The 24,949-nt window shown below is 42.0% G+C and overlaps 1 protein-coding gene across 1 annotated transcript; it reads left to right on the top strand.

Moving 5' to 3' along the window:
* The first annotated feature begins 12,016 nt into the window (after positions 1–12,016).
* On the top strand, positions 12,017–14,604 carry LOC123077288 (zinc finger protein 511). Its single transcript, XM_044499540.1, has 4 exons — positions 12,017–12,344; positions 12,794–12,858; positions 13,465–13,663; positions 13,976–14,604. The coding sequence occupies exons 1-4, from the start codon at positions 12,174–12,176 to the stop codon at positions 14,486–14,488; spliced, it is 948 nt and encodes a 315-aa protein (XP_044355475.1). The 5' UTR covers positions 12,017–12,173; the 3' UTR covers positions 14,489–14,604.
* The last annotated feature ends 10,345 nt before the right edge of the window (positions 14,605–24,949 follow it).

The following is a 24,949-nucleotide window of genomic DNA, read 5'->3' on the forward strand; positions in this document are numbered from 1 at the left end:
TGGAGTAACGGGGGAGTTACGGGAATACGGGAGTACATATGGGCCTTAGTGGGCTTTAGGGGAAAAAGAGGAGAAGCCACGAGGGCTGGCCGCACGCTCCCCATGGGCCTAGTCCGAATTGGACTAGGGGAGGGGCTGCGCCCCCTCTTTCCTTCTCCTCCCCCTCTCCTTCCTTCCCCCTCCTAGTAGGACTAGGAAAGGAGGAATCCTACTCCTACTAGGAGGAGGATTCCTCCCCCCTTTGGCGCGCCTGGAGAGGCCAGCCGGCCTCCCCTTGCTCCTTTATATACAGGGGCAGGGGGCACCCTAGGACACACAAGTTGATTGTTCCAAGCCGTGTGCGGTGCCCCCCTCCACCATACTCCACCTCGGTCATATCGTAGCGGTGCTTAGGCGAAGCCCTGCGTTAGTAGCATCATCATCACCGTCATCATGCTGTCGTGCTGACGGAACTCTCCCTTGAAGCTCTGCTGGATCGGAGTTCATGGGACATCATCGAGCTGAACGTGTGCTGAACTCGGAGGTGCCATGCGTTCGGTACTTGGATCGGTCGGATCGTGAAGACGTACAACTACATCAACCGCGTTGATAAAACGCTTCCGCTTTCGGTCTACGAGGGTATGTGGACACACTCTCCCCTCTCGTTGCTATGCATCACCATGATCTTGCGTGTGCGTAGGAATTTTTTTGAAATTACTACGTTCCCCAACAGGAGGGTCACAGGTGGCCTTTGGAGGATGTGCACGATGAATCTAGTTGGAGGGTAGGACCAAGCGGAGGGAGCTGGTCCCATGAGAGTGTTGCGGCTCCGCCAGGATCAGAAGACGAAGGTGGTGGCGGCGAAGGCTGACGCGAGGGACAGAAGAGGGTGGGCTCTCTCTCTCCCCCCTTCCTTTTCCATTTGGGCCCAAAACAACTTATTTTTAGAAGAGGACCGAAAAAACTGGGGGGAAATGTGAACCCATGGTGCCACACCCAAAGGTTTTGGCACCAACCAAAAAGATTGGGTATTACCTTAATAAAAAATGAATTTTTGTTGTGCGGCAGTTCTGGAAAATTGGCATTTAAATTTAGAAAATTCAAACGACGCTAGAAAAGGGCAAAATGCGTTTCTATTCTACATAGGATTTCAACCTCAAACTTTTTCCATGGTTAATACACACTATTGGAATTCCCATGCTCGGATTGTATAACATTTTAAGTTGTTTTCCTATTTTTGAAGCATTGACTGATTTTTCGGACGCTAAAAAAGGGCAAATAGCTCTTCGTTTCAAAATAACATGCAAACGAGCTTGGAAAGGGATGGAACTTTGAATGGTGCCTTCATAGGACCCTTGAAGGGTGTGGTCAAAAATCAAGAACATTACGGCAAAATCTTGATGCACTTCATGTACGAATTGAACACTCTCCGGCGAACTGTCAGGGTTCCAAACGGAAACCACCCACTTCCATAGACAACTCCATTTTTACATCATTTCAACTTCAGACTTTTCGCATGATTAATACACACCACTGGAAGCCCCATGCTAAAATTTGGCAACCTTTGGATTTGTTTTTCTATTTTCCGAAACATTAACATATTTTTTGGCTACTAAAAAGGAAAAAATACTATGGTTCAAAATAACGTGCAAACAAGCTCAGAAAGGGATGAAACTTGGCATGGTGCCTTCATAGGACCCCTGTATGCTGTAGTAAAAAATTTGAGAGCGTTACGGCAAAAATTTGGTGCTCTTTGTGTACAAATTGAACACTTTCCGATGAAGTGTCAGGGTTTTGAACGGAAACCACCCACAGCTCCAATTTTTTTACATCATTTCAACTTCAAACTTTCCATGATTAATACACACAACTGGAAGCCCCATGCTCAAATTTGGCCACCTTTTGAGTTGGTTTCCTATTTTCGAAGCTTTAACTGATTTTGTGACCACTAAAAAGGGCAAAAAGCTCTTCGGTTCAAAAGAATGTGCAAAGAAGCTCGGAAAGGGATGAAAATTGGCTCGGTGCCTTCATAGGACCCGCGTAGGGTGTGGTAATTTTTTTGATAGATTTACAGTAAAACTAGATGCACTTCGTGTATGAACTGAATAATCTCTGATGAAGTGTCAGGGTTTCGAATGGAAACCACCCACTTGCACACATAACTTAATTTTTTATAGAATTTCAACTTCAAACTTTTTTCATAATTAATACACACCATTGGAATCTCCATACTCATATTTTGCCACTTTTCGATTTGGTTTCCTATTTTCGAAGCACTAACTGATTTTCCCACCAGTAAAAATGGCAAAACGCTCTTCGATTCCAGTTAACGTGCAAACAAGCTCAAAATGGATGAAACTTGGCATGGTGTCTTCATAGGACCCCTATAGGGTGTGATTAAAATTTGAGATCGTTATGGAAAAAATTTGATGCACTTCTGTATGAACTAAACACTCTCTGACAAAGTATCGGTGTTTTAGACGGAAACCACACACAACTCCATTTCTTTACATTATTTCAACTTCAAACTTTTTTCATGATTAATATGCACCATTGGATGCTCCATTCTCAAATATGGCTACCTTTTGAGTTTGTTTCTTATTTCTGAAGCATTAACTAATTTTCCGGCCATTAAAAAGGGCAAAAGCGCTTCAGTTTCAAATAATGTGCAAACTAGCTCGAAATGGGATGAAACTTGGCATGGTATTGTTACGTCTCCAACGTATCTATAATTTTTGATTGCTCCATGCTATATTATCTACTATTTTGGACATTATTGGGCTTTATTATTCACTTTTATATTATTTTTGGGACTAACCTATTAACCGGAGGCCCAGCCCAGAATTGTTGTTTTTTGCCTATTTCAGAGTTTCGCAGAAAAGGAATATCAAACGGAGTCCAAATGGAATGAAACCTTCGGGAACGTGATTTTTAGGAAGATTATGATCCGGGAGACTTGGACCCTATGTCAAGAAAAAAAGAGGAAGCCACGAGGTAGGGGGCGCGCCCACCCCCCCAGGGCGCGCCCTCCACCCTCGTGGGCCCCCTGTTGCTCCACCGACGTACTCCTTCCTCCTATATATACCTACGTACCCCCAAACGATCAGATACAGAGCCAAAAACCTAATTCCACCGCCGCAACCTTCTGTACCCACGAGATCCCATCTTGGGGCCTGTTCCGGAGCTCCGCCGGAGAGGGCATCCATCACGGAGGGCTTCTACATCAACACCATAGCCTCTCCGATGAAGTGTGAGTAGTTTACCTCAAACCTTCGGGTCCATAGTTAGTAGCTAGATGACTTCTTCTCTCTTTTTGGATCTCAATACAATGTTCTCCCCCTTTCTCGTGGAGATCTATTCGATGTAATCTTCTTTTTGCGGTGTGTTTGTTGAGACTGATGAATTGTGGGTTTATGATCAAGATTATCTATGAACAATATTTGAATCTTCTCTGAATTCTTTTATGTATGATTGGTTATCTTTGCAAGTCTCTTCGAATTATCAGTTTGGTTTGGCCTACTAGATTGATCTTTCTTGCAATGGGAGAAGTGCTTAGCTTTGGGTTCAATCTTGCGATGTCCTTTCCCAGTGAGAGTAGGGGCAGCAATGCACGTATTGTATTGTTGCCATCGAGGATAACAAGATGGGGTTTTTATCATATTGCATGAATTTATCCCTCTACATCATGTCATCTTGCTTAAGGCGTTACTCTGTTTTCATGAACTTAATACTCTAGATGCATGCTGGATAGCGGTCGATGAGTGGAGTAATAGTAGTAGATGCAGGCAGGAGTCGGTCTACTTGTCTCGGACGTGATGCCTATATACATGATCATACCTAGATATTCTCATAACTATGCTCAATTCTATCAATTGCTCAACAGTAATTCGTTCACCCACCGTAAAATACTTATGCTCTTGAGAGAAGCCACTAGTGAAACCTATGGCCTCCGGGTCTATCTTCATCATATTAATCTTCCAACACTTGGTTATTTCCTTTGCTTTTTACTTTGCTTTTATTTTACTTTGCATCTTTATCACAAAAATACCAAAAATATTATCCTATCATATCTATCAGATCTCACTCCCGTAAGTGACCGTGAAGGGATTGACAACCCCTTATCGCGTTGGTTGCGAGGTTTTATTTGTATTGTGCAGGTACAAGGGACTCGCGCGTAGCCTCCTACTGGATTGATACCTTGGTTCTCAAAAACTGAGGGAAATACTTACGCTACTTTGCTGCATCACCCTTTCCTCTTCAAGGGAAAACCAACGCAGTGCTCAAGAGGTAGCAAGAAGGATTTCTGACGCCGTTGCCGGGGAGGTCTACGCAAAAGTCAACATACCAAGTACTCATCACAATCCCTTATCTCCCGCATTACATTATTTGCCATTTGCCTCTCGTTTTTGTCTCCCCCACTTCACCCTTGCCGTTTTATTCGCCCTCTCTTTTTCGTTCGCCTGTTTTCCATTGCTTGTCGCTATGGCTAGTCCCATATCCACTCCGTTGTCCCCTGAGTTTGAAGTCTTTCACTTCAAACAAAGACAAGGAGAAAACTTAAAAGATGCCTGGTTGAGGATAATGGAGTCTTATCGTAATTGTACCTTTGAAGTAAACCTGAGAATTTTGCTTCGCAATTTCTATGTTGGATTAAATATGTCCCATAGACAACTTTTGGATTGCGTTGCCAAAGGCAATTTTATTGAAATTGATCCCCATATTGCGCTTGAAATTATAGAAGGTATAGTGGGAACACTACCTCAACAAAAGGGGCCTCATCCTACCCAGGAAGAGACACAAGTTTTTGAAATTTTTTGTGAAGTTACTAAGATTTTACAAAAGTCTCTTGAACCTGTTAAGAACGTTAGCGGAAATATTCACCGCATGAATATGTTGATTACTCTTTGCAATAAGCGGTTGGATTCTTTAGATCTAAAAATTTCAGAATATGAAGGGAAACGTAAAGAACCTCCCGGATTCGAGCTTGATTCCGCTAAAAAGTTGAAAACCAAAGATGGCAATACCTAGATCTATCCTTGCTTTTATGCCTAGCTAGGGGCGTTAAACGATAGCGCTTGTTCGGAGGCAACCCAATTTTATTTTAGTTTTTTGCTTTTTGCTTCTGTTTAGGAATAAATATTTGTTCTAGCCTCTGGTTAGATTTTTTTTATGTTTTAGTTAGTGTTTGTGCCAAGTTAAACCTATAGGATCTTCTTGGATGATAGTTATTTGATCTTGCTGTAATTTCCAGAAACTTTCTGTTCACGAAAACAATTGTTATAAATCACCAGAACGTGGTAAAATAGTGATTCCAATTTATGCTGATCGATAAACAAATTTCCTAGGTCGTCCTATTTTGGCTGATTTTTTTGAGTTCCATAAGTTTGCGTTAGTTACAGATTACTACAGACTGTTCTGTTTTTGACAGATTCTGTTTTTCGTGTGCTGTTTGCTTATTTTGATTAATCTATGGCTAATAAAATACTTTATAAACCATAGAGAAGTTGGAATACATTAGGTTTAACACCAATATAAATAAATACTGAGTTCATTACAGTACCTTGAAGTGGTCTTTTGTTTTCTTTCGCTAACGGAGCTCACGAGATTTCTGTTGAGTTTTGTGTTGTGAAGTTTTCAAGTTTTGGGTGAATTTTTTTGATGGATTATGGAACAAGGAGTGGCAAGAGCCTAAGCTTGGGGATGCCCATGGCACCCCCAAGATAATCTAAGGACACCAAAAAGCCAAAGCTTGAGTTATATAGTTTTGCTCTAGCACTTATATCTTTTAGAGCACGGTGGTGGATTTGTTTTATAGAAACTATTGATCTCTCATGCTTCACTTAGATTATTTTGAGAGTCTTAAATAGCATGGTAATTTGTTTAAATAATCCTAATATGCTAGGTATTCAAGATTAGTAAAAACTTTCTTATGAGTGTGTTGAATACTAAGAGAAGTTTGATGCTTGATGATTGTTTTGAGATATGGAGGCAATAATATCAAAGTCGTGCTAGTTGAGTAGTTGTGAATTTGAGAAATGCTTGTGTTGAAGTTTGCAAGTCCCGTAGCATGCACGTATGGTAAACGTTATGTAACAAATTTGAAACATGAGGTGTTCTTTGATTGTCCTTCTTATGAGTGGCGGTCGGGGACGAGCGATGGTCTTTTCCTACCAATCTATCCCCCTAGGAGCATGCGCGTAGTGCTTGGTTTTTGATGACTTGTAGATTTTTGCAATAAGTATGTGAGTTCTTTATGACTAATGTTGAGTCCATGGATTATACGCACTCTCACCCTTCCATCATTGCTAGCCTCTTCGGTACCGTGCATTGCCCTTTCTCACATTGAGAGTTGGTGCAAACTTCGCCGGTGCATCCAAACCCCGTGATATGATACGCTCTTTCACACATAAACCTCCTTATATCTTCCTCAAAACAGCCACCATACCTACCTATTATGGCATTTCCATAGCCATTCCGAGATATATTGCCATGCAACTTTTCACCATTCCGTTTAACATGACACATTCTTCATTGTCATATGTGTGATGATCATCATTTTCTAGAGCATTGTCCCAAGTGAGGAATAAAAAAAGAGAGAGAGAAAGGCCATAAAAAAGAGAAGGCCCAAAAAAAGAGAGAAAAAGAGAGACGGGACAATGTTACTATCCTTTGCCACACTTGTGCTTCAAAGTAGCACCATAATCTTCGTGATAGAGAGTCTCTTGTTTTGTCACTTTCATATACTAGTGTGAATTTTTCATTATAGAACTTGGCTTGTATATTCCAACAATGGGCCACCTCAAGTGCCCTAGGTCTTCGTGAGAAAGCAAGTTGGATGCACACCCACTTAGTTTCTTTTGTTGAGCTTTCATATATTTATAGCTCTAGTGCATCCGTTGCATGGCAATCCCTACTCCTCGCATTAACATCAATCGATGGGCATCTCCATAGCTCATTGATTAGCCTCGTTGACGTGAGACTTTCTCCTTTTTTGTCTTCTCCACATAACCCCCATCATCATATTATATTCCACCCATAGTGCTATATCCATGGCTCACGCTCATGTATTGCGTGAAGGTTGAAAAGTTTGAGATTACTAAAGTATGAAACAATTGCTTGGCTTGTCATCGGGGTTGTGCATGATGAGAGCATTCTTGTGTGACGACAATGAAGCATGACTAAACTATATGATTTTGTAGGGATGAATTTTCTTTGGCCATGTTATTTTGAGAAGACATAATTGCTTAGTTAGTATGCTTGAAGTATTATTATTTTTATGTCAATATGAACTTTTATCTTGAATCTTTCAGATCTGAATATTCATACCACAATTAAGAAGAATTACATTGAAATTATGCCAAGTAGCACTCCACATCAAAAATTATCTTTTTTATCATTTACCTACTCGAGGACGAGCAGGAATTAAGCTTGGGGATGCTTGATACGTCTCCAACGTATCTATAATTTTTGATTGCTCCATGCTATATTATCTACTGTTTTGGACATTATTGGGCTTAATTATTCACTTTTATATTATTTTTGTGACTAACCTATTAACCGAAGGCCCAACCCAGAATTGCTGTTTTTTTTGCCTATTTCAGAGTTTCGCAGAAAAGGAATATCAAACGGAGTCCAAACGGAATGAAACCTTCGGGAACGTGATTTTTAGGAAGATTATGATCCGGGAGACTTGGACCCTACGTCAAGAAACAAAAGAGGAAGCCACGAGGTAGGGGGCACGCCCACCCCACCCCCCAGGGCGCGCCCTCCACCCTCGTGGGTCCCCTGTTGCTCCACCGACGTACTCCTTCCTCCTATATATACCTACGTACCCCCAAACGATCAGATACGGAGCCAAAAACCTAATTCCACCGCCGCAACCTTCTGTACCCACGAGATCCCATCTTGGGGCCTGTTCCGGAGCTCCGCCGGAGAGGGCATCCATCACGAAGGGCTTCTACATCAACACCATAGCCTCTCCGATGAAGTGTGAGTAGTTTACCTCAGACCTTCGGGTCCATAGTTAGTGGCTAGATGGCTTCTTCTCTCTTTTTGGATCTCAATACACTGTTCTCCCCCTTTCTCGTGGAGATCTATTCGATGTAATCTTCTTTTTGCGGTGTGTTTGTTGAGACCGATGAATTGTGGGTTTATGATCAAGATTATCTATGAACAATATTTGAATCTTCTCTGAATTATTTTATGTATGATTGGTTATCTTTGCAAGTCTCTTCGAATTATCAGTTTGGTTTGGCCTACTAGATTGTTCTTTCTTGCAATGGGAGAAGTGCTTAGCTTTGGGTTCAATCTTGCGGTGTCCTTTCCCAGTGACAGTAGGGGCAGCAAGGCACGTATTGTATTGTTGCCATCGAGGATAACAAGATGGTTTTTTTAATCATATTGCATGAATTTATCCCTCTACATCATGTCATCTTGCTTAAGACGTTACTCTGTTTTCTTGAACTTAATACTCTAGATGCATGCTGGATAGCGGTCGATGAGTGGAGTAATAGTAGTAGATGCAGGCAGGAGTCGGTCAACTTGTCTCGGACGTGATGCCTATATGCATGATCATACCTAGATATTCTCATAACTATGCTCAATTCTGTCAATTGCTCAACAGTAATTCGTTCACCCACCGTAAAATACTTATGCTCTTGAGAGAAGCCACTAGTGAAACCTATGGCCTCCGGGTCTATCTTCATCATATTAATCTTCTAACACTTAGTTATTTCCTTTGCTTTTTTACTTTGCTTTTATTTTACTTTGCATCTTTATCACAAAAATACCAAAAATATTATCCTATCATATCTATCAGATCTCACTCTCGTAAGTGACCGTGAAGGGATTGACAACCCCTTATCGCGTTGGTTGCGAGGTTTTATTTGTATTGTGCAGGTACGAGGGACTCACGCGTAGCCTCCTACTGGATTGATACCTTGGTTCTCAAAAACTGAGGGAAATACTTACGCTACTTTGCTGCATCACCCTTTCCTCTTCAAGGGAAAACGAACGCAGTGCTCAAGAGGTAGCAAGAAATCCTCATATATGACCCTTGTAGGGTGTGATCAAAAATTGAGAGCATTACAGCAAAAAATTGACGCACTTCATGTACAAACTAGACACTATTCACCGAACGAGGCACTCGCCTTCCACATAACACTATTTTTTTTACAACATTTCCACTTAAAATTTTCTCTATGTTGAATATATATACACCACTGAAAGCGCCATACTCAAGCTTGGGAGAACTCTCGGCTAATAAATATGATATGTTCAAGCACTTTCCTGATGTTCAAGACCTGTGGCCGGCGGATATTGGTACCCGCCACTGCTAATTCGGAATTTTTTCGAAAATGTTTAACGCGGATTAGCGAAATATTGTAGTTGCGGGCCCTAATAGTTGCCCGCCACAACTACGTCGATACTCAGTGGCGGGAACCCTAAAGTACCCACCATCACTGTTTCTGTCCCACGATTAATTCTGTGAAAGCTTAGGAGTGACGGGTCAAAAATAGTGCCCACCACCACTGAGCATTTAATAGTGGTCGGTACTTCATTCCACCCGCTACTGGAACTTTTTCAAAATAGTTGTGGCAGGTGCCAATAGTCGCCCGTCACTAATTTAAGCCCACCTATAAGCCTTTTCTCAGTAGTGAAGCCAAGCCCTTGGTCTGCCCAAACATGATCGTGGGAAGTAGACGAAAAAGACCGAAAAGAAAACGAGATTCTCATACCAGGGGAGATCGATGACAGAGTAGAGAAACCCTAATAGGTCGTTAGCTTGGCTCGATTCACTTGTAGCTTTGGTTATTCTATATAACTAAGAAGGTGAACCCCACAAACATATTTATATCGACATGTTATTATGTCATCTCAACATGCAATAATGCATGAAAAATGGTTCACCTCAACATGCAACCATGCATTCAAAAAGGCTTAAATACAACAACAACAACAACAACAACAACAACAACAACAACAACAACAACAACAACAATAGCAGCAGTAGCACCACCACCACCACCACCACCACCACCACCACCAACAACAACAACAACAACAACAACAACAGCAGCAGCAGCAACAGCACGCAGCAGCAGCAGGAGCAACAACAACAACAACAGCAGCAGGAGCAACAGCAACAACAACAACAACAACAACAACAACAACAACAACAACAACAACAACAACAACAACAACAACAACAACAACAACAACAACAACAGCAACAACAACAGCAGCAGCAACAGCACGCAGCAGCAGCAGGAGCAACAACAACAACAACAAAGCCTTTAGTCACAAACAAGTTGTGGTAGGCTAAAGGTGAAACCCATAAGATCTCTCAACCAACTCATGGTTCTGGCACATGGATAGCAAACTTCCACGCACCCCTGTCCATGACTAGTTCTCTGGTGATACTCCAGTGCTTTAGATCCCTCTTTACAGACTCCTCCCATGTCAAGTTCGGTCTACCCCGACCTCTCTTGATATTATCAGCACGCTTTAGCCGTCCGCTATGCACTGTCGCTTCTGGAGGCCTGCGCTGAATATGCCCAAATCATCTCAGACGATGTTGGACAAGCTTCTCTTTAATCGGCGCTACCCCAACTCTATCCCGAATATCATATTCCGGACTTGGTCCTTCCTTGTGTGGTAACATATCCATCCCAACATACGCATCTCCGCTACACCTCATTGTTGAACATGTCGCCTTTTAGTCGGCCAACAGTCAGCGCCATACAACATTGCGGGTCAAACCGCCGTCCTATAGAACTTGCCTTTTAGCTTTTGTGGCACTCTCTTGTCACAGAGAATGCCAGAAGCTTGGCACCACTTCATCCATCCAGATTTGATTCAATGATTCACATCTTCATCGATATCCCCATCCTTCTGCAGCATAGACCCCAAATATCTAAAAGTGTCCTTCTAAGGACCACCTGCCCATCAAGGTTAACCTCCTCCTCCTTCTCGCGCCTAGTAGTACTGAAACCACACCTCATGTATTTGGTTTTAGTTCTATTAAGTCTAAAACCTTTGGATTCCAAGGTTTGTGTCCATAGCTCTAACTTCCCATTGACCCCGTCCGACTATCAACGACTAGCACCACATCATCTACAAAGAGCATATACCATGTGATATCTCCTTGTATATCCCTTGTGACCTCATCCATCACCAGAGTGAAAAGATAAGGGCTCAAAGCTAACCCCTGGTGCAGTCTTATTTTACTCGGGAAGTCATCAATGTCGCCATCACTTGTTCGAACACTTGTCACAACATTATCGTAAATGTCCTTGATGAGGGTAATGTACTTTGCTGAGACTTTGTGTTTCTCAAAGGCCACCACATGACATTTCGTGGTATCTTATCATAGGCCTTCTCCAAGTCAATGAACACCATATGCAGGTCCTTTTTTTTTCTCCTTGTATCTCTCCATGAGTTGTCGTACCAAGAAAATGGCTTCCATGGTCGACCTCCCAGTCATGAAACCAATCTGATTTTTGGTCACGCTTGTCATATTTCTTAAGTGGTGCTCAATGACTCTCTCCCATAGCTTCATTTTATGGCTCGCCAGATTTCACAGTAATTAGTAAAACTTTAAACATCCCCCTTGTTTTTTAAGATTGATACTAATATACTCCGTCTCCATTCCTATAGCATCTTATTTGCCTGAAAAATGCGGTTGAAAAAGTTAGTTAGCCATATTATAGATATGTCTCCGAGGCCTCTCCACCTTCAAAAAGGCTTAAATATTGCAATTATATTGTGCCACCTATATTAAACAAATATTCTATAATTATACAATAATCATATGTATTTTCAGTTTTAATTCTTATATCTTGATTCAAATGTTCATGTTCATGTAATCGCAGGCAATTCTCGCAGCAACGCGCATCATATCATCTATTTTATCCATACGAACTATTTCAAATTCTTTCCCTGCAAAAAATAAAAGCTAATTCAAATTCCTGGGCTCCATTTTGCGCTCCGGCCTGGCCCCCCAAATTGCTGGACACGGCCCTACCCATAAGCGCAGCACCTGCGCGTCGCGGAATCCGACAGTCCTCCCGGTTTCGAATCAGAGATTCCCCACCTCTCTCGCACGCTGTCTCTCCGGGAGGAGGACGACGGAGGCGCGGCCCAGCACGGCGCGGCTACCGGAGCTGGCTGATCGGCGGCTCTATTAGGGCCGGATGCAGCAGAATCCCGCCGAGGCCATGGAGGTGTCCGCGCCGTCGGAGGCCGAGGCGCCCAAAGATGCGGGTCCGTGGCTAGGGTTCTGGGAGGTGTCGCGGCGGCGGTTGACCCCCGACGACCCCTTCTTCGCCGCCGGTGACATGGAGCGCGAGCTACTTGCCAAACACGTACGTCCCCCATGCCCCTCCCCTCAGCCGATTTTAGCCAATGATTTATTGATTTTTCATGAGCGTCTAGCGGAAGATCTTCTGGATTTGATAGATCCCCAAATCAAACCAATTTTAGCTGAAGATTGCTATCTTATCCTTGAAGGAATAAACTGTGTCATTTTCATCCATTTGGAATCTTGCTTAGCGGTTTTCCTAGAGCATCAAACTGTTCGATGCTATGAATTTAGTGGTACAAACACTCTGCAGGATCGTGAGTTTTGCGGGTTAATTTTGCAGAAACTGGGTGCCCTTGACCGTGGAGTCACAAGGAACTTAGAGTAGCTTATATCAACTGAATTGCGGATTTCATTCTAGTCCTATGTTTCCTTCAATTAGTATTGTTTCATTCCTATGTTGTACATCGCTCTCATACTTAAGTGGTTTGGCATGTGTATGCCCGTGTGTAGGTTGCCCTGGATCTCTCGGATGATGACCGGTACCAACTTGAGAAGATGGATGTGGCGAGCGTGAGGTACTGAGGCAGTTGATGATCTTTGCATATCATTTTGTTGTCCACCAGTGATTGGTACTAGATTGTGCTTCTTCTTGTTTGCCACAGCATGATAACTATCGACTATCGACATGGTTTCGTATTCATTTGAACTCGATCTGAATCCTACCTGAACACAAGGCATATGACGGAACAGGGACCTATGATTAGTGGATCATAGTGCAATGCAGTAGATTCTGTTTCCATTCCTATACGTGTAGTATCCACAATACTGATCTGACAGGTATGTGTGATCACATATGCATTGATAGATGTAGAGTGGCGACAGAGTAACATAGTTAAACAAACACTCAGTATTACCTTGTCTTGATTATGATTATGACACATAAATTGAAATGGAGTGTATATATGTATTTGCATCGTCAGACACATAAATACATTGCGCGCAATAGGTATAATTGTTTGAGCAAATGACAGTCGGATGTTTAAAAACTGAACTCTTCTATACTAGTCTGTTATGCTGTACTGCAGGGAAATTTTCCCTCTGCATGTTATGAACTTTAGCATATAGTTTGGTCCTGTTCCATTGTTCTGTTGATTCAGTCATTTGTCTAAAAACTCCTGCAGCATGGTGTGTTGTCCAATTGCTGGTTGTGGTGCTCATCTAGATTGCTTGGAGGACTTTGAAGACCACTACAGCACTCGGCATACTGCTTCATGCTCTGTATGTTCAAGAGTGTACCCAACATCAAGGTTGCTGAGTATTCATATTTCTGAGGCGCATGATTCCTTCTTCCAAGCAAAAGTCGCTCGTGGTTTTCCGATGGTAATGTAATCCATCATAACAATGCATTTCTCAATATACTTGTTACTTAAATTGCACAATAGCCGATTTGTACACAATCTCAATATTCCCAGTAGTGTCCTTTTTATGATTATCTGAAGATAGTTTATAGTTATCAACTGCAGCATCAGTCAGCATTCACATGGTTACTATCATATTCAGCTAATGGAGCTTTCATAGATTATTAGATTTATTTCATATAAACAAATCATTAGGGTTTGACACAGGCAAATTTACCGAACTAACTTGGAGAACCATATGTATGCTGAGGTGTGCATTGTTCTTCTGAAACAGTATGAATGTTTGGTGGAGGGTTGTGGGGAGAAGTTGAAGACGTACAAAAGTCGGCAGCAGCATCTTGTTGATAAGCATCAATTTCCCAACTCATTTGAATTCTTCAAAAGGGCACAACCTTCCCAGCGGCATCGTCAGAAGTATCATCATCGAAGGCAAACTGCTTATAAGGGGGAAGAGACAAGGGATACTGTCATGGACGTTGATGGAAAGAATCCAAGGCAATCAAAATCGAGATATCGGCCGAAGCAACACGACCACAAGGAGTCGAAAGAAAAAGAACATGATCATAAGGAGTCGAAAGAAAATGAACATCACGAGAAGGAGGCCAAGGAGAGCGACATGGAGGTCGAACAGAAGATTGATGAACTCTCCTTTGCTGTATCAAGGCTGAGTACTGCAGATTCGGTGCCTTCGAGCATAACCTTTGGCCATCGTCGTGCTCGTGGTCTTACTTTTGTCCCAAGATCTATTAGGCAGAACAAGCAGGTCTCTCAGCCAGAAGCAAATTGACAATTCTTCAACGGATTATCAATCTCTAATACGGATTTCCCTTGTACTTGGACGTTTGAAGTTTGCACTATATTTGTATCATGATCAATATGATCAATGTTTTTTGTTGGGTTGCCTATTTGGTCTTCTGCCTGCTATAAGCTTTGTTTATGGATGTGATTGTTTTTTACGGTGTTAGAACATCTCTAATCCATCCCAAAAATCCGGCAATCCTTCAGTTGTGCCGACGTGATAGAGGCCATGGTCGACGAGCGCGAAGTGCTGGAGCACGAGCTCCATGATGCGGCCGTAGCGGCGCCAATGGAGTGATGGAAAATCGAGCCGGAGCTCGCCGGAGGTGCTCGTGGAGAAGATGTTGTGCGTGGCGTCAACATTGGTCGCGTGCGGGAGGCTGGCCAGGACACCAGGTGGCATGCATGAGACTGGTTGAATGAAAGCCGTGCTGGAAGATCTGCCTGCCAAAGCGACCTGTCGCCGTTCCCCTGGAGAGCTGCGCAGATGTAGGAGTAGCTCCGATCGCTACGTCCTGTAGCGTAGGTAGGATTTGTGGGTGTTTCCCTTTTTCTTTTATTCCATTGCATAAAAAAATCCAAAAATGTACACGATCTCAATAAAGTCCATGAATTCAAAAAAAAATCAGCACAAATTTGAAAAACTGTTCATAGATTTTAAACAGTGTTAACAAGTCTAATTTTTTCACAAATTTGAAAATTGGATTTTAGATTTGGAAAATGTTTATTAATTTAAATGTTTGTGAATTGAGAAACGTTTATGTGCATGAAAAATTATTCACAAAAATTAAAACAATCGCAGATCAAAAAATGTTCTTTAATTTTAAAAAAATACATATTTGAATAGAATTTGTGAATTCAAAGAAATGTTCATGAATTTAAAAAATATTCACAAATTACAAAAACTATTCTTGAATTTGAACATTGTTCACGAAATTGAAGAATGTTTATTGATTCAAAAAATATTCACGAATAAGAAATGGTTGACAAATTTGAACAAAGTTCATGAATTTGAAAAGTTTTTTGACTTCCATAAATGTTTGTGGATCAAAACAGTTCACGAAGTTAAAAAAATGTTTGTGAATTCAAAAAATAAGGCAATGAGTTCAAAAAAATGTTCACAAATTCCAAAAATGTTTGTCAATTTGAAAAAAATTATGGATGAATTTTTTTTTGTGAATTCAAAAAATAAGACAATGAATTGAAAAAATGTTCACAAATTCCAAAAATGTTTGTCAATTTGAAAGCCAATCAGGAATTCAAAACAAATTATGGATTAAAAAAGGTTTATGAATTAAAAAATGTTCATGGATTCAAAAGTATAAATTTGAAAAGGATGTTCAGAAATACTCCCTCTATAAAGAAATATAAGAGCGTTTAGATCACTAAAGTACAAAAAAATTCACAAATTTTATAAAAGGTTTGAAAATAAAAAAAAAGTTCAAGAATAAAAAAGGAAAATAAAAAATTTCAAAAAGGAAACTGAAGAAAAACCGAAGGAAAAACACAGAAAGAAAACCGAAAAAGTCGATGAAAAAAAATCAGAATGGAAGGTTCCTAAATGACCGTGGAACCTTCCCAAAACGTTTCGTAGTTGATGAAGCAAAGTGAGCGAGCGCTTCTTAATGGGTCGCCCATTTTCCTACAACAGTGGGCGATCGAATGGTATTGCGATACATATCATCCTGCTAATGTCCAACCATCATTCCCATGGCTTAGATGTCTTGGCCTATATGAATTGCTAATGGGCCAAATGATATTTTCTTTGGTTGTAGTCCATGGGACCAATTGGGAGTCGGAGCAATGGCGTGCTACAGGGAAAAAGAAAGGACCTTCTATATGACGCGCACCATGTTAAGCAGACGAGTGCCGCACATGAGCTACTATCTTGGCCTGTAACCCATGGGACGAACTGCAAGCGGGAGCAATAGCGTGCCAGGGGTAAAAGAAGAGAAGGGGCCTCTCATATAATGTGCACTGCATCCAATAAATGTGCGCCGCACATCAGCTCTCCCGACTGGGCTGGCCCAGCAGCACACAAATTGTCCCCTATCTCTAAAGCTGCAGATTACAGCTCCTGGTTCAAGCAATTCAAAGTCTGAAGTATGACTCTTGTTTGTGACATTTAATTCCAGAATGAACATTCAAAGGAAGATTCGTATGGGACGCTGCTTTCTATTACTAACTGTGGCTAACAACCGAAGAAGAAAAATTATGAAAAAGTCGTGCGGGTATAAGGGATCGAACAACAGGATAGAATTACACATTTTTGACAATTCAAACGTCATATTCTATTAAAAAAGTAGATATAATTTTGAAATGCGAACATTTTCAAATGTTTGATTTTTTTATAAAAACTCAAACTTTTTTGAAAACACGGAAATTTTCCATTTTGTAAACAATTTTTTGGAAACAGGAAAGTTTTCAGAATTTTGAACAAAATTTGAAACTATAACTTTATTGAAAGCATAAAGAGTGAACATTTTTTAAGATCTATGAACAATTTTTGAAACGGAGATTTCCTTTGTAACCGCGAATAAAATTTGACAACACGAATATTTTCTCAAATTTAGGAATATTTTTTGAAAAATGCGAAGAATTTTGAAACATGGATATTTTCTTTCATCTGAAAAAAACTTGATTCGTGATTTTTTTGAATTTTCAAAATTAATTAAAAATGTGAACAAAATTTGAATTTTCTATTTTTTCTGAAAATGTGGAATATTTTTGAGAAAAGAACAAATGTTGTAAAACATGAACAAAAATTTGAACAAAATTTGAATTTTCTATTTTTTTCTGAAAATGTGGAATATTTTTGAGAAAAGAACAAATGTTGTAAAACATGAACAGAATTTTTAAAATACCGAGAATTTTGCATTTATGAAAATAAACAGAAAAACAAGAGCATAAATGAATAAAAAAGGGGAACATAAAAAAGTAGAAGAAATAAAAATATACCTGTGAAAGAAACCATATGGAAGAAACCCTGTTTCCGAACGTTATAGAGGCTTCTTTATTCGTCTACGTCTTTCTATGTTTTTTATTGGCTTCACAGGCTTTTTTTGCATTTCTTTCTTTTCAGTTTCTTTATTTGCTTTTATTTTCTTTCTTTCATGGGTTTGATCGGTTTTATTCTTTTTATTTGTTCTTTCTTGACTTTTAAATACACGGTTAACACTTTTTATACACATTTTTAATATTTTGAAAATGCTTAATTAAAATTTTCTACATGTAAGATTAACATTTTCGGAATACATGATTAATATTTTTCCTATACACTTTTTAAACATTTTTAAATACTTGATTAAAAATTTCATATACAAGATTAACAATTTTTTATGGCACGGTACATATTTTTCTCCATACACATTTAACTTTTTTCATATGCTTGTTTCACTTTTTTTTTCTCAAATGCAATATTAACTTTTTTTTGAATACATTGTCAAAAAAATTCTATATACATTGAAATATTTTCAAATACTTTATTAACATGTCTCAAATACAAGCTTAGCAATTTTTTAATACAATACATGATGAACTTGTTTTGAATACATGGTCAACAGTTTTTACATACATATTTACAAAAAATTCAAATGCTTGATAAAAAAAATTCAGGTACATGTTATTTTTTTTGGGTATATGGTCAACATTTTTCCTATCAATATTTAACGTTTTTCAAATGCTTGACTAACATTTTTCAAAAACTTTTTAACATTTCTTCAAAGCTTGATTAACATCTTTTAAAGACATGATCAACTTCTTCACACACATTGGTTTTTTAATACATTTTTCGTATACATGAAAACTTTTTTCTCTGTATACTTTTAATAATTTTCAAATGCTTGGTTAATAATTTCTCAAACGTTTATGTAAAGTAATTTTTGTTCTATATTTATTTAAAATGTTTGAAAGTATTAATGAAAGAAAAAAACAGAATATATTAAAAAAACCACAGAAACGATGTCGTGGCCTACCGCGTGCCGGGGCCAACTAGCCCATCTGGCGCTCCCTTGACACATGAGCATGCTAGATCTCGCTATAAGCGAGACATAGTGTTGCCCATCGCACACGCAATCGCCGCCGCTTCCCCTAAAAAAGTTAGGGTTCCTTTGTCTCCCGTAGGCGCCGTTGCCGGTCACTTCATCTCTAGGGCCATGGGGGCGCAGTGGATCCTGACCCTTGCCCCCGTTTCGGTGGTGTGCCCAGCATCATCGGAGGACGTGTGGAGGTGTGTCTCCAGCGGATCTTGCATGATTCGGCCAGTGGTTGTTTTTGATGGATCTACTCAGATCTAGTCTATGTTCTTGTGTCTTAAGATTGGATCCTTCTAATTTACGCATCTCTTCATCGATGGTGGTTATTGTTCTGGTGTGTTAGTTCTGTGGGCTTTAGCACGACGATCCCCCAAGTGTCTATTACAACAAGTTTTTCCGGCTCCGGCAAGGGAGGGGCGATGATGGTGGCAGCTTGCTTCAATGCTTGTAGTCATCGCTAGGTGATCTACGGATCTGAATGCAATTTTTATTATTTCTGATACTCGTTGTACTACCATGATTGAAAATGAATAGATCAGAAGTTTTCCCCCAAAAAATAGAGTTGCCCATCAATTAGGAAATTCCAAGAAGGAAACAACGCCAGAGTTGTACATCGCCAATACCGGGCCAGCCCACAAGCAGCCCGCCCCGCTTTGTGCGTCAGCTCCTCCTGCTGGATGCTAGTGGCCCGGCCACAATAAGGGACGTGTTGAGGAGCAATTTTGCATAGGCTTTTTGTTCGGTTTCTTTTCTTCTCGGTTTTCTTTTTCGTTTTCACCGGCTTTCTACCTTTTGTATTCTTTATTATTTACTTTTTAACACATCTCTACAATTTTATATGTATTGTACACTTTTCATATACAGCAGGAATATTTCTTGTATACATTTAACTTTTTTCAGATACATGATTAGCATTTTAAATAATATGTGTTCTGATGCCTACTTTTTTTCATTTCTTTTGTGCATTTTTGTATATATAAAATATTTTGTGTAAGTTTAAATTTTAATAAATATGTGATTTAACTTTTTTAAATACTTGTTTTGAACTTTTTCTGAATACATGTTAAATATTTTTTTCTTCAAATACACGTTGAAACATTTTTTATCGTACAAAACATTTTTTAATGATGCAAGCAATTTTTTACATTGGATAAACATTTTTTTAAATGTCACGAACATTCTATTTGAAATGAGTGACCATTTTTCTGAATGTAACATACTTTTTCTTGAATGGTGCAAAATATTGATTATGAAGTACATGATCATTTTTTTCACGTTGCATAGCATTTTCTTAAAAATCTTATTTACATTTTTTAAACATGTGAACATTTTTGGACTATTCACACATTTTTTGAATGCTAGAATTATTTTCTAAAAGTTGAGCGAACATTGGTTTTATATTTTGAAATGTGCGATGAACACTTTAAAAATCAAATTAATTATTATTTTCATAATATATGTATTTTTAGTATAAACAAAGGTAAAAGCGACATCAGCATGATAAGACCACTTGGTTACTGGGCTGGCCAGTACTTGCTTCCTCAAGGAGAAAACACTCGGCATCGCACTAAGCAATGCGTAGGCACGCCCGAAAAATATAGTATCTTTGTTTTTTTGGCTTGCTTGAGAGGATGGGTAGATCGATCACAGAATCGCCGGCAGAGTAGAGTATCATGTCCAAAGAGTATTATACGAAGTTGTATACTCCCACTGTCACATATTAGTTGTTGCCCAAATCAATGTATCTAGACGCATTTCAATGCTAGATACATCCGTTTGAGCGACAACTAATATGGGACAGAGAGAGTATTTGTTTTCAAAGGTGTCGATGGGATGGAAGAAGTCTAGAAGTCTATCCTATCCATATTAATTGTCATTGGTTTAGTGCAACTTTATACTAAATCAGCCATAAATTAATATGGATAAGAGGACTACTAGATATCATATGATAAGAGCAGTCAATGTTTGTAGCCGGAAGATTGATTAGTGATAACAGAATCAACACAAATAAAGTTCTTCATTTTCCGAAGAAGAAAGCACAATAGATTTTGTGCATTAAAACTTGATATGGCAAAGGCTTATAATCATATGTTGTGGCCATACTTAAAACCATTTATGATTTGTTTGGGTTTTCTATCCTAGGTGGGTATCTATGGTTATGGTGGTGAGCTGTATAATGTAGTGTCGGTGCAGTCATGCTGTGACGCCCGGATAATTAAGCTACAGTAATCCCATGTTAACGATGCCACGTCACCCCGTTTACTGTTAATAAACTCTCGATAGTTCAGAACCGAAACAAATTCAAAATTTAAATAAAAGCAAATAATAAAAGTTTACAAATATTAAAGCTAAAATGTTCGGAGTGAGCCAAATAATCCATACTAAATATTGGTGTAGAAACCACACTCCTCTAAAGTATTTAAATGCACCATAGTATTTAAAACAGCGACAAAACTGTTATTTAATAAATACTTTTAAATAATTACAAAACTATTTTATTTAGGTTCCAAAGTTAATGTGGCAGTAGTATATTTATAAATACAAATTTAGGTGTTAGTGTCAATTTTTATAAAACTGAAATAAAAAGGAACAAAAATAAAACAGAAAACAAAAGAAAAAGAAGAGGTGAGAGTGAGAGAAAGACCCCCGGCTAACTGGGCCAACCAGCCCAGCGGGCCAGCCCACTGGCCCATCCGGCCCCACTCCCTCCCCATAACCCCCACCGACAGGAACCCTAACCGATCGCCCCACTTCCCCACTCCCTCGATCCACCTCTCCCCTCCTCTGCCTCCCTCCCCGATCCAGATCGGGAACAAGGCCCCTCGCCGCCGCCGCCAGTCGGTGTTGTCCGGAGCCACGTCGCCGACCAGCGCCCCTCGCCGCCTCGTCCTCGATCGCCCATCGCCGGACCGCCCCGCCTCGCCCCCGACGCGATACATCGACCCCGCACGCCCGACGCCTTGCCCCTGCGCCCATCGCCGGCGCCCCGTCGTCCCTGTTGCCCGTCTCCAACCACCGCCGCCTGAGGCCCCGACGACGGCGCCGCTCTCCCCGTCGCCCCGCCTCGCTGGACGCCCCCGCCACCTCGACGCCGTGCCCCTGCCTCGGGTCGTCGTCCACCCGTCGCCTCGTCGACGCCGCCCGACCCGCGCCACCTCGTCCGCGTCGCGCTCGCCCCCGTCGTCGATCTGCCTCACCGGACCACCCCGAGCCCGCTGCCCTCCCCGACCAGCCCCTTGTGAGCACGCCTCCCCCTCTCTGCCCCCGCGCTCACCACGCCTCCATCGCCGTAGGCCTCGTGCCCCTGCAGCCGTCACCGCTCACCGCGCTCACCCCCCTGCCCGCGCGCCGTACCCCCTCGCCGGAGCTCCCCTGCCGCCCCGCAGCGCCCGGTCGGGTGCGCCTCTGTTCGGGCTGTGCCCGACGCCCGCGCCCGCTATGGCTCCCCCCGAGCCACTGACTAGGGGGCCCCACGCCCCAGAAAACATTAAAGAAAAAGTGATTAAAACAAATAAATAATCAGTTAGTTAATGAATTAATTAACTTAATTAATTACGTTTAATTAAACTAATGAAACTTAGTTAACCTAATTAACTAATTAAGCTAATAAATCCTGTTTAGTTAGTCTGAGTCAATGACGAACGGGACCCACATGCCAGGTTGACCCAGTCAACCGCCTGTTGACTGCTGACGTCATGATGACGTCAGCTTACACTATTCTGGATAATGTTAGAATTAAATAGATAAATAAATTCAGAAAATGATTAAAACTTTAGAAAAACATAGAAAATAAACCTTAGCTCAGATGAAAATGTTTTCTACATGAAAGTTGCTCAGAACGACGAGACGAATCCAGATACGCAGCCCGTTCGTCCGTCACACACCCCTAGCATATCGAACACGCAACTTTCCCCCTCGGGTTCATCTGTCCGAAAACGCGAAACACCAGGAATATTTTCCCGGATGTTTCCCCCCTTCACCGGTATCGCCTCATACCGCATTAGAACACGTCTAGCTCTGCATGTTGTCCTGTTATGCACTTGCTTGCTATGTATTTACTGTTTCTCCCCCTCTTCTCTTCGGTAGACCCCGTGACGATGCTGATGCCCCTGTGATCGACTACGGTGTTGACGACCCCTCCTTGCCAGAACAACCAGGCAAGCCCCCCCTTGATCACCAGATATCGCCTATTCTTCTCTATACTGCTTGCATTAGAGTAGTGTAGCATGTTACTGCTTTCCGTTAATCCTATCCTGATGCATAGCCTGACATTGTTGCTACAGTTGTTACCCTTACCTGCTATCCTACTGCTTAGTATAGGATGCTAGTGTTCCATCAGTGGCCCTACACTCTTGTCCGTCTGCCATGCTATACTACTGGGCCGTGATCACTTCGGGAGGTGATCACGGGTATATACTATATACTTTATATACATGACACATGTGGTGACTAAAGTTGGGTCGGCTCGTTGAGTACCCGCAAGTGATTCTGATGAGGGGGCTGAAAGGACAGGTGGCTCCATCCCAGTAGAGGTGGGCCTGGGTTCCTGACGGCCCCCGACTGTTACTTTGTGGCGGAGCGACAGGGCAGGTTGAGACCACCTAGGAGAGAGGTGGGCCTGGCCCTGGTCGGCGTTCGCGGATACTTAACACGCTTAAGGAGATCTTGGTATTTGATCTGAGTCTGGCCATTTGGTCTATACGCACTAACCAACTACGAGGGAACAGTTATGGGCACTCGACGTCGTGGTATCAGCCAAAGCTCTTCTTGACGTCAGCGACGGAGCGGCGCGCGCCGGATTGGACTGGAACGCCTGCTAGGCTAGGTCTGCTTTCGGTCGCGTACGCAACTTGCAGGTGTGCAATGGGCGATGGGCCCAGACCCCTGCGCGCATAGGATTTAGACCGGCGTGCTGACCTCTCTGTTGGGCCTAGGTGGGGCTGCGACGTGTTGATCTTCCGTGGCCGGGCATGACCTAGAAAAGTGTGTCCGGCCAAATGGGATCGAGCGTGTTGGGTTATGTGGTGCACCCCTGCAGGGAAGTTTATCTATTCGAATAGCCGTGTCCCTCGGTAAAAGGACGACCCGGAGTTGTACCTTGACCTTATGACAACTAGAACCGGATACTTAATAAAACACACCCTTCCAAGTGCCAGATACAACCCGGTGATCGCTCTCTAACAGGGCGACGAGGAGGGGATCGCCGAGTAGGATTATGCTATGCGATGCTACTTGGTGAACTTGCCATCTACTCTCTTCTACATGCTGCAAGATGGAGGTGGCCAGAAGCGTAGTCTTCGACAGGATTAGCTATCCCCCTTTTATTCTGGCATTCTGCAGTTCAGTCCACCGATATGGCCCTTTACACATATACCCATGCATATGTAGTGTAGCTCCTTGCTTGCGAGTACTTTGGATGAGTACTCATGGTTGCTTTCTCCCTCTTTTCCCCCTTTCCTTTTACCTGGTTGTCGCAACCAGATGCTGGAGCCCTGGAGCCAGACGCTACCGTTGACGACGACTCCTACTACACCGGAGGTGCCTACTACTACGTGCAGGCCGCTGACGACAGCCAAGAGTAGTTTAGGAGGATCCCAGGCAGGAGGCCTGCGCCTCTTTCGATCTATATCCCAGTTTGTGCTAGCCTTCTTAAGGCAAACTTGTTTAACTTATGTCTGTACTCGGATATTGTTGCTTCCGCTGACTCGTCTATGATCGAGCACTTGTATTCGAGCCCTCGAGGCCCCTGGCTTGTATTATGATGCTTGTATGACTTATTTATGTTGTAGAGTTGTGTTGTGATATCTTCCCGTGAGTCCCTGATCTTGATCGTACACATTTGCGTGCATGATTAGTGTACGATTGAATCGGGGGCGTCACACATGCTAGCCATGGCGCTCTGCCCCACCATCTTGAAGTTGGCAAACCGCCTTATTCGCGACTTCCTATGGCATGGGAATAAGGATGCAAGGTCGGGTAGCTGCCCTGTCAGCTGGCTAAGGGTGTGTCATCCGCGGCAACTTGGGAGGCTCGGCATCCGAGATTTTGCAGCGTGCTGGCATCGCTCTGCGCACGCGTTGGCTATGGCTTCAGGCACGGATCCGACGAGGCCCTGGAGCCATCTTCGCCTGCCTGCTGCCTCCGATGTGCGATAGATCTTCCATGCCTCGACCTCCTGGACACTTGGAGATGGCACCAAGTGCCGCTTCTGGATCGACCATTGGCTTGATGGTTCCACCATCGCTGAGATTGCTCCCGCCCTCGTAGTTCTCGTCCCTAAACACCTTTGCAACCGCAGGCTAGTCTCGGAGGCCATCCCCAGCAGGGCCTGGATCGATGACATTCAGGGGGCCCTAGGGGTCGAGTCCACTTTCCAGTATGTGGACGTGTGGCGACGCCTTCATGACATCTCGCTA

The sequence above is a fragment of the Triticum aestivum genome, chromosome 3D (assembly GCF_018294505.1).
Source record: "Triticum aestivum cultivar Chinese Spring chromosome 3D, IWGSC CS RefSeq v2.1, whole genome shotgun sequence".
NCBI lineage: Eukaryota > Viridiplantae > Streptophyta > Magnoliopsida > Poales > Poaceae > Triticum > Triticum aestivum.

Excerpts from the sequence above, each read along its gene's own strand:
- LOC123077288 (XM_044499540.1), top strand. The coding sequence starts at position 12,174 with ATGCAGCAGAATCCCGCCGAGGCCATGGAGGTGTCCGCGCCGTCGGAG. Across the intron at positions 12,345-12,793 it reads GCGAGCTACTTGCCAAACAC|GTTGCCCTGGATCTCTCGGA; the intron begins GTACGTCCCCCA and ends GCCCGTGTGTAG. Across the intron at positions 13,664-13,975 it reads TCGCTCGTGGTTTTCCGATG|TATGAATGTTTGGTGGAGGG; the intron begins GTAATGTAATCC and ends CTTCTGAAACAG.